The 13,412-nt window shown below is 36.0% G+C and overlaps 1 protein-coding gene across 1 annotated transcript in view; it reads right to left on the bottom strand.

Moving 5' to 3' along the window:
• neu1 (neuraminidase 1) overlaps positions 1–7,574 on the bottom strand; it is an 11,335-nt gene extending 3,761 nt beyond the window's left edge. Inside the window, exons 1-4 of the mRNA XM_046058952.1 lie at positions 7,325–7,574; positions 5,185–5,374; positions 3,686–3,948; positions 927–1,109 (exon numbers count right to left, since the gene is read on the bottom strand). Of these exons, the coding sequence (XP_045914908.1) occupies positions 927–1,109; positions 3,686–3,948; positions 5,185–5,374; positions 7,325–7,411 (723 nt within the window). The 5' untranslated portion in view covers positions 7,412–7,574. The remainder of the gene's footprint in view (positions 1–926; positions 1,110–3,685; positions 3,949–5,184; positions 5,375–7,324) is intronic.
• Between the last annotated feature and the right edge of the window lie 5,838 nt (positions 7,575–13,412).

The raw sequence follows: 13,412 nt of genomic DNA, 5'->3' as shown, positions 1-13,412 counted from the left end.
TTGCTCTGACATGCACTGTGAGCTGTAAGGTCTTATATAGACAGGTGTGTGGCTTTCCTAATCAAGTCCAATCAGTATAATCAAACACAGCTGGACTCAAATGAAGGTGTAGAACCATCTCAAGGATGATCAGAAGAAATAGACAGCACCTGAGTTAAATATGAGTGTCACGGCAAAGGGTCTGAATACTTATGACCATGTGATATTTCAGTTTTTCTTTTTTAATAAATTTGCAAAAATTTCTACATTTCTGTTTTTTTCTGTCAAGATGGGGTGCTGAGTGTACATTACTGAGAAATAAAATGAACTTTTTTGATTTTTGGAAAATGGCTGCAATGAAACAAAGAGTGAAAAATTTAAAGGGGTCTGAATACTTTCCGTACCCACTGTATATATGTGTGTGTATATATATATATATATATATCTAACATGTCACAAAAAATAAAACACAGTAAAATTAATTAACAGTGTTGTAAAACAAATTAAATCAATGAAAAGCCATTTTTAAAAAGTGGGTTTTTAAAAGTGATTCAAAAAAGATGAAACAGAGTTTGGAGGCCTGATCCCCTCAGGCAGGTCATCCCACAGTCTTGGAGCTCTAATTGCAACTGGAATGACACATCCGAGGATCTCAAGGAGCGGGAAAGGACATATGGCACTAAAAGATCCACTAAATAACTTGGGCCTAGGCCTCTAAGGGGTTTGTAAGTAATCAATAATAAGGCAACAGTTAGGGCCGGTATAGGAAAGCCAGGATTGGTGTGAAGTGACAATGTGTCTTAAACCGGGTCATAATCCTGGCAGCAGAGTTTTGGATGAGCAGGAGCATTAGAAAATGTCTGCAAAACTGCACAACCCGGCTTGATTAGAGCACTTACACGGAATCATATTGTAAATTTGCATGATGTAAACAGCAGCAAACAAACCTGGCACTCGTCAGGGTTGAAGTCCAGTGGTCTCTTCTTCTGATTGTACGGAATGCTTTTCAGCGCAGCACCGTTGTACCAGTTATGTCCATGGTCGTCGCTCAGGATGCAGAAAACTCCGTCTCCTTCCAGTGTACCATGACCACACACCACCAGCCTCCCCTTAGCGGGGTTGTAGCGCTTCTGTAGGACAAAGACACAAAAACAATGTAGACTCAGCACATAATAAAGAAAAGGTGCAAAACTAAAGGGCAAACTTGACAGAAACGACTTCTATTTCTGAAAATTGCGTCTATACATTCTCAAAATAAAAACTAAAGAAAGCAGATTTACTGAACACAGATATTTCCCATACAAAAATATAATACAAAATTCTTAAAATCAGTTAAAAGCAATGTTTCAGCTACAAAGACATCAATATCTCATGAAAAAAAAACATTAATTATCCAGAGAGGCTGATCTGCTGCAACCCAACAGAAGGGTCAGTGTACTAAAAACTGGCAGGTATCTCCACAAACATATTAGCTCATAATAGCTACACAGATGCTGGATATGCAACTAATTTGAACCATTAGATGTAATGTAATGTTATATAATGATTATGTTGCTGCAAACATGTCAAATGCAAAATTGTCACTTTCTAATGCAGTCAAGTTGCAAAAATAAAACTCTACATCCAATTTATTCTATTAATGGGATACAATTTAACAAGGCACACGTCAGGAGACGCAATTTGGACAAACGCAAATTACAGGTGTTCACATTTTGCAGGTTTAACAGGTTTTACATTACATTATATAAACATGCCATCACCATATTAGTACTTACTTATAGAGAGAGATCTGTTGGAACTTTACAGGTTTTATTTTATAGATAAAAAAAAGTAACTAATTATAGTGGTCCAGGGGAACTGATGTATAATGTTACTGTTTGTTAGTAATCTGAAGCACATTGTTTTTGCATTACACACTCATCAGTAAATATGCGATTAGTTAATAATACACACTCTACAATATCAGCCTGACTCTAATTAATACACAAACAGTAACAAATAACTGTGGAAAAAGTTGTTTCATATCAGCTTTCATGCCAACTACTGCAGCACTTGTCAGTCCTGTAGTATATAGTGTTAGTGTCCATCATGTTCCTGTTGGTTAGTTTCAACTTGGGACTTGTGTTCCTCTTTGGGAATACAGTTTGTTTGACATATATTTTGCCACAAGTTTTTCGACAAAGTATGCCTACAGTATACTGTATGTGCAGATTATTCATTCTCTTGGCCTTTACTGATTTTTTTATAGCTGAAAAATGCAACTAAAAAAAAAAAATAAGGTATTAAAAGCAGTATGACCCAAACCTTAAAAAATGCACTGTGGAATGTTCGGGGTGTGTAGGCTACTTGTCTGTATATGTATATAAATAACTGTATATATTGTTTTATTTTATATGTTACCATATTTTAATATTTTTAATAATAGGCCTCCACTTAATTATATGTTGTGTGTGTAGCATGAAGGAACTACAAATTTCGTTTCCTTATGCAGCCTTGTGCTGTATAATGACTAATAAACAACCTTGTACCTTAGTTTTTTCAGCAGTGTACCTGAGTGTGATTAAGTTACTTCAGACTTTAAGTCAATTTCAATCAATTAAATTTATTTTCTACAGTTCATGAGGCGTTTAGTATTTTGTCAAGCCAACTACATTTAAGCTGTTACACTGACCAGTTTTTAAGAAAAAAAAACAACAAAAAAAAAAAAAAAAAAAACATGTCGTGAGCTTAAATAATGAAATACATTTAATGTAGAACATTCTCTTCCCCTTTTCATGAAAAAAAATGAAATTTGTTAATCATCACCAAACACTAAATTATATCTACCGCTTCCTGTAATAATACTCTGGTGTAAGAAAAGTGTGTGAACTAAGATTTTTACAACCCCGTAGCAAAAGATGATCATATCTCTTCAAGGAGTCGAGTTTTTGTGATTTCATGTTACGTCAGATTTCTGCCTTTAAAATCTCTTAAACCTGTAATCACCTCTAGTATGTGACATGAATGACTAACCTGTCAGTAGCTTATGTGATGGCAGAAAATAGTTTTTTCTTTCTTTTCTTTCTTATAATCTTTTAGGCAAGTACTTATAATAGTACTATTTTATTATTATTATTATTATTATTATCTTATATATTGTTTTTAAATCTTTAAAGTTTTCCTTTTATTATTTTACTTATAATTCTAGTCTGTCAACATGTGTAGGGTTTAGGTCAGAGATGTGAAGTTGATTTACTGTCTTCCTTACTAGCTGTTCCTATCCTTGCCTTCACTGGGACCAGTTAAGGCTGGGAGAGGATCTTTGTTTCCCAAAACATAAAAACCTAGACTGTGTAAATGATTATGCATCCCTTTGCTCTGGGCCAGACGTTAGTGACTGTCCTAGGAGACAGAACCTCTCGTCCAGCTGATTTTTGTTATAGTACTTCTCTGTTTATGGTTTATTCTCTTTTATTAATAAGTCATTCAAAAGACAGCTGTTTGTTGTAACTAAATTATTTGCTCAGTCCCTCACCATGAATACCACAATTTTCCACGACAGAGATAAACAAACAACAAAATATGACCCCAGGGTCATAACAATAATCACCAATGTGACATGAATGCAACATAAAAAGGTCATTTAGCTTTAATTTTCTCCCACTTTCCAACTAGAAAACAGCTCAGCCACGGCTTCTCACGCCTTGGTGTTGTATTGCTCTCTTACCTGGATGCCGAAGCCCGGCCCGGGGGCGAAGTTTTTTACTCCGAGCTGGACCGAGAGGTTTCTGGGCTGGCTCCAGCTTCTGCCGTCATCCCTGCTCTCCACCATCATGGTGCTGGAAGGGTAGCATTGGTAGAGGTGGAAGCAGATGCTGTAGATCAGAATCACAGACCTCGCTTCCTCGTCCACCACCACCGAGCCCAGGTTCAGGCCGTCCGCCTGCGTTCCATCATCGACAATAAAAGTGGTCGGTGACCAGGTGGCTCCTGGAGGGATAGAGGAGGAACAGGAGAGGATTCAGACACTACTTTTTTACAGTTTGCTATAAGATTGAGTTTCAAGCAGTAATTAATGTGTGTATGCATGAGTTTGTCTCATCAAGTAGCTGTATTACTTTTTGTGTTGCAAAAAGCAGGCATTGTGTACACATGTAAAATCCATTCAGTAATGCCTCTAAAAATCAAAGCGTCCATTAAATGACTAAATGTTAACCGTTTTTGTCTTGATGCTTGTGTTTTGTCTGAGGTTATGTTTCATTGAGTTTTAAACTCTGGTCCAAAAGACACATTATTTCTGTTTTAATGTTATGCAACATAAACTTAAACCACATTTCCAGTAATCAGATCTAAGTTGTAATAATTAGGGCTCGCTCAGTACTTGTTTGGTACCGCCAGAAATTTGTCCTTAAGACAGAGAATCAACTGTCAACTGAAGGCTGGCATCACGTTTGTGCACAAATTCACATTTGTATTTTATTTCAATAAAAGTTCTTGTACCACTGCATTTAACACATTTAATATTTATGAACTTCTCCTGTTACACTTTGTAAAAAACTTTTTGTTTATATTTCTCAAAATTAAGGTTTATTGTTTTGATATCTGTTCTGAACTAAGGTATCATATTGGAAATAGTATTGAAATCGGGTATCAAATGATAACCAGGCCTCATTCTAATGTTGTGGTCTGTGCAGTTGCTCTGTAGTCTTTAAGGAAGTTTGACATTTCATTTCCTGTATTTGAGCTCATGTAGGTTTTTGTATGTTGGACAGTAGCACAAAAAAAAAACTTATCACAAGCCGCTTACTGATGAAGGCATGGCTAAAAGCACAGGAAAGATCAAGTAACTGGATGTTGTGATAAGATTTTCTTTTTGTGAAATTGTTCTACGTTTTTTACTTTGTCTGATTAATTTGATGATAACCAACTTACATAACAATATCCTAAAATGGAAATACAGTATAATAATTAAGTTGTAAAATAAATTAAGATGGCTAAAGTTGGTTCTTGTTTCCTGTTTGACTCTTTCTGTCACATAAGAAAACTAGAAAAACCAGAAGGAAACTATGCTAAGATTAAGAGATTGTTAACTGTTGAAGTTTATCCTACATTTGTGACTGTAGTAATATTTCTTTGAAGACTTTGAAGACTAACTCTGTTTGTGTGTGTGTACATATACTGTATATGTAACTGTTTCTGATTCTGACTGTCTGTTGTTTGTCCTGCCTTTGTCTTCGGAGCGCCTCATGGCAATAAACTTCGCTCCAAAGTCACTGCTCGACGATTTCCTGCCCTCTGCGAAAGCCAGCAGGCTTCCTCTGGGGGTGAAGGTGAGCAGCGGGATCCTGTAGGTGCTCACCTGCCCCTGGGTGCCACTCACCCACAGCAGCTGCTCCTCATACAGCAGAGGCTCAATCTGGACAGCAAAGAAAGACAAGACAGAAAAACAAGGGAGTAGAGAAAGAGACAGACCAGCTGGCTGACGGAGAGGAAGTTACATTCCATTTACATTAAGTACATTTACACAAGTACTGTGTTTAAGTACAATTATGAGGACCTTGTACTTGTATTTTTATTTAATCCCACTTTATACAGTTTTTGTTACTAGTTACTTTTTAGATCAAGATTTTACAAACAAAACATGTGATCAATATATAAAACATGATGCCGTGTATATAAAAGTAAATAAAATGACAACTTAATACTTTTATTGATACTTTGACTATATTTTGATGATAATACATTTGTACTTGTACTTGAATATTTCTAGTGTAGTATCACTACTACACACTAATTTTAGTTAAGTAAATGACATGAATACGTCTTCCACATCTGCAGCCTGCTGCACCAGCAATACGTAAGTTCTACCTTAAGTTAGGGTGCAAAGTCCACACTAAACAATACGTTGAAACTAGTTAGTTTGAGACAAAAGCTGTGTCGATGTTTGGTTGCACCACCGAGACGTAAGGTTCATCTTAGCTACTCTGGCGTAAAGTCCATACTAATCAAAACAGTGTCGCAGAAAATGACCAGCACTATTCTTAACAGAGTTTATTACGGTTTTGTCATCTGTTTGTCTCTCTTTCTCTTTCAACGTTTGCAATACTGAAGAGGCTAACGGCTAAAAATAGCAACAAACCAACAAAAAGGTACGTATACAAGGACAAATAATTATGATTAGGCGATAACTATGAAACCTTAATCTACAGCTAGTCTCACAGTGACATCGAGTGGTAAAACCGTTAACTACAACATAGACGTAATTTAACGGTGCCCGTAACGAACGGTAAAGTATAACGGGCAGATGAAATTGTAACATTATAACTTATATATACTATTAAGCATCTCATATTTAAAAATCTATGTTTCCCCCCAACACACTTTTCTCTGGTGATTTCGGAGTTGGCTAGGCGAGAAGGTTTACTATGAGTGGCTGTCAACCGATCACTGCACATCAGACATAATTAAACGGTTGAAACGCGGACAAGAATCGTGTAAGTTAGGCCTGTAGAAAACATCCGACACAACGCAAAGGAGATGCTGAAAAGTTAAGGGAGGAAAAATATTTGTTTGCTGAAGGCAGCTAAGTGCCTCAATATTACAGGCTTTTCTACTGTGCTGCTGTTATTACAGCCTACCTGAAGACAGCAGGATGGGGAGTAACTTGCTACAAGTAACTTAACGCAAATTTGCAAAAATAAATAAATAAAAATAAGTCATTGCCTTTTCACGTTCCTTTATTATTTCTATTTTTACTCTTTAATCCAATATTTTCTTTGGGCTAGTAATCTACTCTTAATTTCGCTACATTTTCAATTCATACCTTCATAATTTAACTAGTCTGTGATCTGCATTTTGCTTCATTAACCAAAATGAGCTGTCATCCAATCTGTGTGCGCTCGGTTACGCAGAAGAGCCCGGTGTAATTTGCTCCTCCTGAACCCAGTCACCCCCCACCCTTCAAAACGATGCGCCATGACAACCACTTGACTATTTTATGGAGGACTTTACACCTATGAAGGACTATAGGTGTTAGATTTAAGTTGTAACTTATGTCTACGTATGACGTATTTCAGCTGGTGCAACCCTTAAAACGTTAGTAGCACGTAAACTCCGACTTAAATTAGAAATTACGTTCAAACTAGGCTAAGCCTGAACTTACACATAGTTGGTGCAACCCAGTGCTGACTATTAAAAACACAGGAAAGCATGCATAGGCTGGGCTGGACAAAATAATGGAAACATCCTAAAAAGATCACTGAAATGAAACTGAAAACACTTTTAACTAACACAACAACACGTATACCTATAGCAGAGCTACTGCATTGTATTTATATGATATGAATCTGGGGACAGTTTGCTGTACCTGTTCAGGGCTGATGGGACAAACACAGTTGGAGAACGCAGCGGAGAGAAGTAACGACAGTGCAGCGAGCCGACTTCCTTTTTCCATGTTAGATCCACGTCCTGAAACCGTCTTCTTTATTCCGACAGAGAGTTAACATTAAAAAGCAGAGATGAGCCTGGAAATAAGTCAACAAAAACGTAAACCGACAAAGAGATAAAGCCGGAATTGCTCTAGTTCGTCCCCACTGCAAACTACAGTGCAGCTGGTCGGTCATATGACCAAGATGGGCGGTCACATGACTGCCGTGACACGCCAAAACGGAAGAGGATGGATGTGGTTCGTTACCATTTCATTCACAGTCTATGGTGGTTGCACTATATATATATATATATATATATATATATATATATATATATATTCCCCTTTATTTAGGATACAAGATACAAACAAATCAGGCATCTTATCACATCTGTCCTTACACTGTTTACAACAGGTTAAGCAAAGAACAAAGCGGACATTAAATGATAAAGCAAATAATACAGTAAATAAATAACAGCTAATAAATAAAATAATTAATTAATTAATATATATATATACACACACATATACACATACACATAATAATAATAAATAAATAAAATAAAGGTAGGGCTATCTCAAATTAACCTGTATCTGCTTAATAATGAAACCAATTTTAGTGCTTTCTTGTTTTTTACAAGTTTCAGTGACTTATTCAAACCTCATTCTTCCAACGGTTCAAGCAGGGTTTAAAGAACCTACATTTATGTATAAAGGATTTCCCCAATAGCATCACAACGTTAAGGACAAAATCCAAATCAATCATCAATCAATCAATCAATCAATCAATCAATCACCATCAGTCAATGGTGAAGACACAATCTCTTTGGACTGTAGCCAGCTCCACATATCACACCGGAAGGACTGCACAAATTCACAATAAAAAAACAGGTGTTCCAAGCTCTCTACTTCCCTTTCACAGAAAACACAGTTATTTACATCAAAATTAAATCTCACTCTCAAAAATTCGTTAGTTGGGTATATCTCATTTAAAATTTTGAAGTTCACTTCTTTTACCTTGGGAGGAAGTGGAAATGAAATATAATTTTTTCTTATTTTTTTAACCTCTTCAACTCTGAATTCCCTGAAGACATATGTCCTTCTTACTGGGTTGGGATAACATCCCTTAAGCAGAAGGTTTCTAATAACTCTGTTGGTACATTTATCAACAAAAAAGTCAATTCCATCAAAACAAAGCTTCCTCAGCTCAGGAGGAGCATTTGAGTACAGAAGACTTTCTTTAATCAATAATCTGAAAGGGATTGGTATGGCTTTGATCACTCTATTGTAGTGTTTGACAGAACACTAAAGTTGAAATTTTGTGCAAAACTCTTCATGCCCTAACACATTTCCATTGTCATTCATAGAATCAGCAACTGCCCAAACCCCTTTAGACCTCCATTCCTCAATGTACAGAGATTTTCTATTAACCAAAATGCATCTGTTATTCCACACTGGTGTGTTGTGGGGTGTAAAATTGTGTTTATATATTAACTTCCAGTAAAGAAGAACTTGCTGATGGAAAGCAGAGAGTTTAACGGGTATTGACCTGCAATCATAATCACACCGGAGAAAAAACATCTATTCCACCCATCTTTTGAAAAACGGCATTGGAGACAGTAAACCAAAACGACTAAACGTCTATTTTCAAGGAAGGAGTTTAACCATTTCAATTTCAAAACACCATTCATAATATCAAAATCAATCACATTCATACCGCCATCTTCATAACCTTTTGGTTGCACAATATTGAATATTTATTTAATAATATAGACACAACCAAATGATAGGCTATAATTAAAGTATGTCTTGCTATTTTTACGGTATTCATGTATATATTTGATAATATTTTTTTAGATTAGATTTATATTTTTTTTGCTTTTTCTCCTTACTTTTCCTTGCTTACTTTTTTCTACTTGTTGTCCTTTTATATTATTTCATTTTATATTAATTTCAAGATTTGATTTCAATCACCACTTAGGCTGTTTTTATACACGTTTTTTATGACAAATGAAAACTTATTTTGATTTGACAAAACAAGAGTTGTTTGAGGAGTCTCCTGAACAATTGTGATTTATTTAGCTGCTTGTAATTTATTTTCTAATTTTCTAATCATCTTTTTAAATTCGTTAGAATTTGTTATATTGGTTATTTTACATGATTGGAATGATGTTTGTATGCACATGACTGTAATGTACCCTTTGTAGCTGTTGAATGATGTTTAAATGGTTGTTGTTACATTTCAATAAAAAAACAATTAATGTACATAACTTAAACTAAATAATATATCATATGGTAAAATGTTCGCATCTTATGTATGCATCATTATTATAGTTTTTCTCAATCGCTTTGGCACAATCGTCAAATAACTAACTTTGTCAAACTATATGGCTATTTATATGAACATATATGGTGAGTTGTTCACATTACTATAGTCATTTATAATTGCGTTTGCAAAAAATGCATTGAGTAAGCCTTGCAGATCAAAATAGTAGCTGCCATTGAATTATACTTCTCTCAAATGCAATTATACATGTGATCATTGTGTAAATCCCTACATGCTAAATAGAGTGACCAACAATCACAATAACCTGTCACACATATATTCTACACATAATTGTTATGTGATACTGTTCTAAACATTGTCAGATGTATAGACTTAGGCTACATAGGAAACAATTCAATTTCCTCACAATTTAGAGTAATCGAACACAACTGCTGTCCAGTTTAGCTGACAGGTGAAACTCATAACCAATCAGTTCTCAAACACATTTATACTGTACAGGTAAGACTGAGTGTTACAGCTGTGGAATATTGAGCATGCATGAGACAGGGGTCAGAGCCTGCCCATCCAGGAGGAAGGAGCAGGAAGAACAAGGAAGAGCCAGAGAAAGGCAAAGACACAGAGAAATCTCAAATGAGATACAGGCAACAAATATAAACCACGTAATCAACCATGGCCTAAGTATGACAGATGCTGGTCGGAGAGTACAGCCTAATCTGGGCAGGGCCACAGTGTCATCAATAGTCCAGCCATTCAGGAGAGAAAACGGGTATGAAATCAAATATCATACTGCAATATGCCTTTACACTGGTGCGCCAGTATTAGCCAATGCATGTCTCAGAATGTATGTAGAATACATTGACTTTACTGTGCTGTATTTTCTGTCTAGGATTAAACATCTGCCCCATGGTGGTGGCAGAGGATCAGTTTTCACTGCTCAACAAGAGGTTGCCATTTGTAAGGAGACGTGGCCGTAATATTATTGGTCACTGAGCAACTGTAGATGTGCCAGGTCAGCCTGGAGGGAACATTACAATGTGTGCTGCCATATGTGAGCATGGTGTACTCAGCCACATTCTCAGCATTGGGTCCTATAACACACAACATCTCCTCAATTTCCTGGAAACTCTTTACAGGGATCTTATTCCTGAGAATGAGAGGGGGTTTGTAACAAATGTCTTGCCAACTTATGTTAAAGTTTGGGACACCATAAGCTTTCATACAGTTAGGGAATCGTTTGTTGCCCACCCATGTTTTTGGATGTAGTTTCTCCCATCATACTCCCTATTCATAAATCCCATTGAGGAGTTCTTTTCAGAATGGAGATGGAAAGTATATGATCACCGTCCTCACGACCAGTTGTCCTTGTTGGGTGCAATGGATGTTGGTTGTGAGGACATCACAGCAGATTGTTGTAGGGGGTGGCTGTGTCATGCCAAAAGATTTTTCACTCGTTGCATTGCACGGGAGGATATCAGGTGTGACGTCGATGAAATATTGTGGCCAGACAGTGAGGAGAGATTGGATGACCCATGAGGTTGATAAATTTGCAGCATATTTTCTTTATTCTTGAACACATTTTACAGTAGTTCGTGATAATTATGGTGTTGTATATCTTTTTTTCTGTACAAGCTTTCTTTATGTTATTTGTGGTTGGCTGGTGTGTACATAGGCCTGCAATGAGAAATAAATGTTTTGTTGACAGTATAGTGTGTGCCGTGGCTTAAATGAATACTATTTAGCTGTCTAAATGCAATTGGACCATTGTGGGTACACTGTCAATTGACAAGATGTCTGCATTTTGAATGTATTGGTCTAAGCAATGATAAAGGAACCTTTTGTTCTGATTACAATGATTTATTCATTGATGGATTTATTTACATTTGAAACACAAGTTATTTTTTTTATTGAATAATCACCTTTTGCAGGTCACATAGAGTGGTGTGCTCAATGTACCACGTACTGCGATTTTACTTGACAATTGTAATTTTGTTTTAGTAAATGTGCCAAATCGATTGAGAAAAATTGTAAATGTGAACATTGGAGAAGCTGGGGAAGAAGATGATTTCCACGTTGCTTAAATGTAGGCATTGATTAATACTGTAAGCAGACAAATGCAATCTATACTAATATTAAGTGTTGCTAATTTATGCATTAAATTTTCTAGTCATGTTCTTTATTGACCATAAGAGCATTGTGCTAAATACACTTACTACTTTTATCCACATGGGGTTAAAAGTTTCCAAGAACAACACAAAGCAAGTCAAGGCAAGTTAATTAGTATAGCAGATGTCAACAAGGCTAATCAAAGGGCTTTATGTAAAACATAAAAGCAACATAGGGAAAATAAAACAGACATTTCAATTTAAAGGAAAGTTAAATAGAAAATAAAAACCGTATAAAACAGGAAAGTTGTGTGCAGTGAAGATGTAATTAAAAGTTTTAGATTAGATTTAATAAAAGGAAGCAGTAAAAAGAAAAATAAAGTCTTCAGTTTTGATTCAGTCTAAAAGTGAAGTCTATCTATCTATCTATCTATCAAAGGCAAAACTAAACGCAAAAATCAAAAAGTTTACAGGGGAACATCCAGGTGCTTTATTGGTTACCACATACAGTTTCTCTCATTTGCTCTGGCTCATTTCTTTAAACAGTCTTAACATTCTCTAAACTGTAAGTGCAATTGTCACAACAGTTTCATGGCATGTCACAACGCCATTGCATGCCTGCCAAAGGTAGTAGCTCACCCAAAACATTTCATTCCTGCTACAAAACCGAGTTACTGTGTCAGTAAATTGGCAAATGCCACCAAAATGTAAAGTTGTCATTGTGTGAGCCGTACTGGTCAAAATGTTCAGATGCTGTTTTCCCCATGGCAGTCAAGCCAGGAAATTTTTCTCACGGTATGGGAAAAATCGGGATAAATCAATCCTGTACAATACTGTAGTAGGCCTAGATACATTTACATATAATGTCAACAGAACATTCAGTTTTGAGCCTTCATATAAAGTCATAAACAGAAAATTTAAAACAAAATGACAAAGAACAACCTGTAACAATAGCTAGTTGATTGTGATTCCTCCTTCATTACTGTCACCTGGCATGTAACTTGCCAATTTAGAGAACATCACAAACATTTCATCATAGATATTTATGGAATATGCACATCCGTCCGACCGATTTTACAGTCAAAATTGAAGGTATAATTTTGCATGTGATGGCTTAAACGTGGTGAAGAGTATTACAATATATCACTGAGAAGCAACTCATAAGTTGTGGTCAAGTGGTCATTGTGCAAATTGTATAGTTGTACTTACTCTTTACCACATGTGCCAAAACAGTTGCAGTGTGCTTGAGCGAGCCCCCCATCCACTCCATGTCTTTAAATGTCTACAGTCACTATCAAGTTACTGTAAAAATGCCAACAAATGATGGCAAACAAGCATCACATCATCAAAGAATGCTTTATCACCAGATTTTTATGGAGAAGGCAGTCCTGTGGTGGTATGCACAGTATAACACATGGGCACTATCACTGTACAGTGTGTATTCAGTATGTATTAGAATTAAAGGGTCTGGTCCTATTCTTAGCTTTTATTTTATTCCATTTGTTTTTTTTTCGCTTTTTACTGTATTTAACTTTATTTTTGTTTCATGTGCTTTGGGTTACAGTAATGTGTTTTAAAGTTTTAAAAAAGCTGCAACTCGGTGCCAATGAAAACAAACTGGTTCCTCTCTAAAAATGCA

Source organism: Micropterus dolomieu, linkage group LG09 (genome assembly GCF_021292245.1).
Source record: "Micropterus dolomieu isolate WLL.071019.BEF.003 ecotype Adirondacks linkage group LG09, ASM2129224v1, whole genome shotgun sequence".
Classification (NCBI taxonomy): domain Eukaryota; kingdom Metazoa; phylum Chordata; class Actinopteri; order Centrarchiformes; family Centrarchidae; genus Micropterus; species Micropterus dolomieu.
Note: the sequence above shows the minus strand (reverse complement) of the source record. Positions and strands in the feature narration are given on the sequence as shown.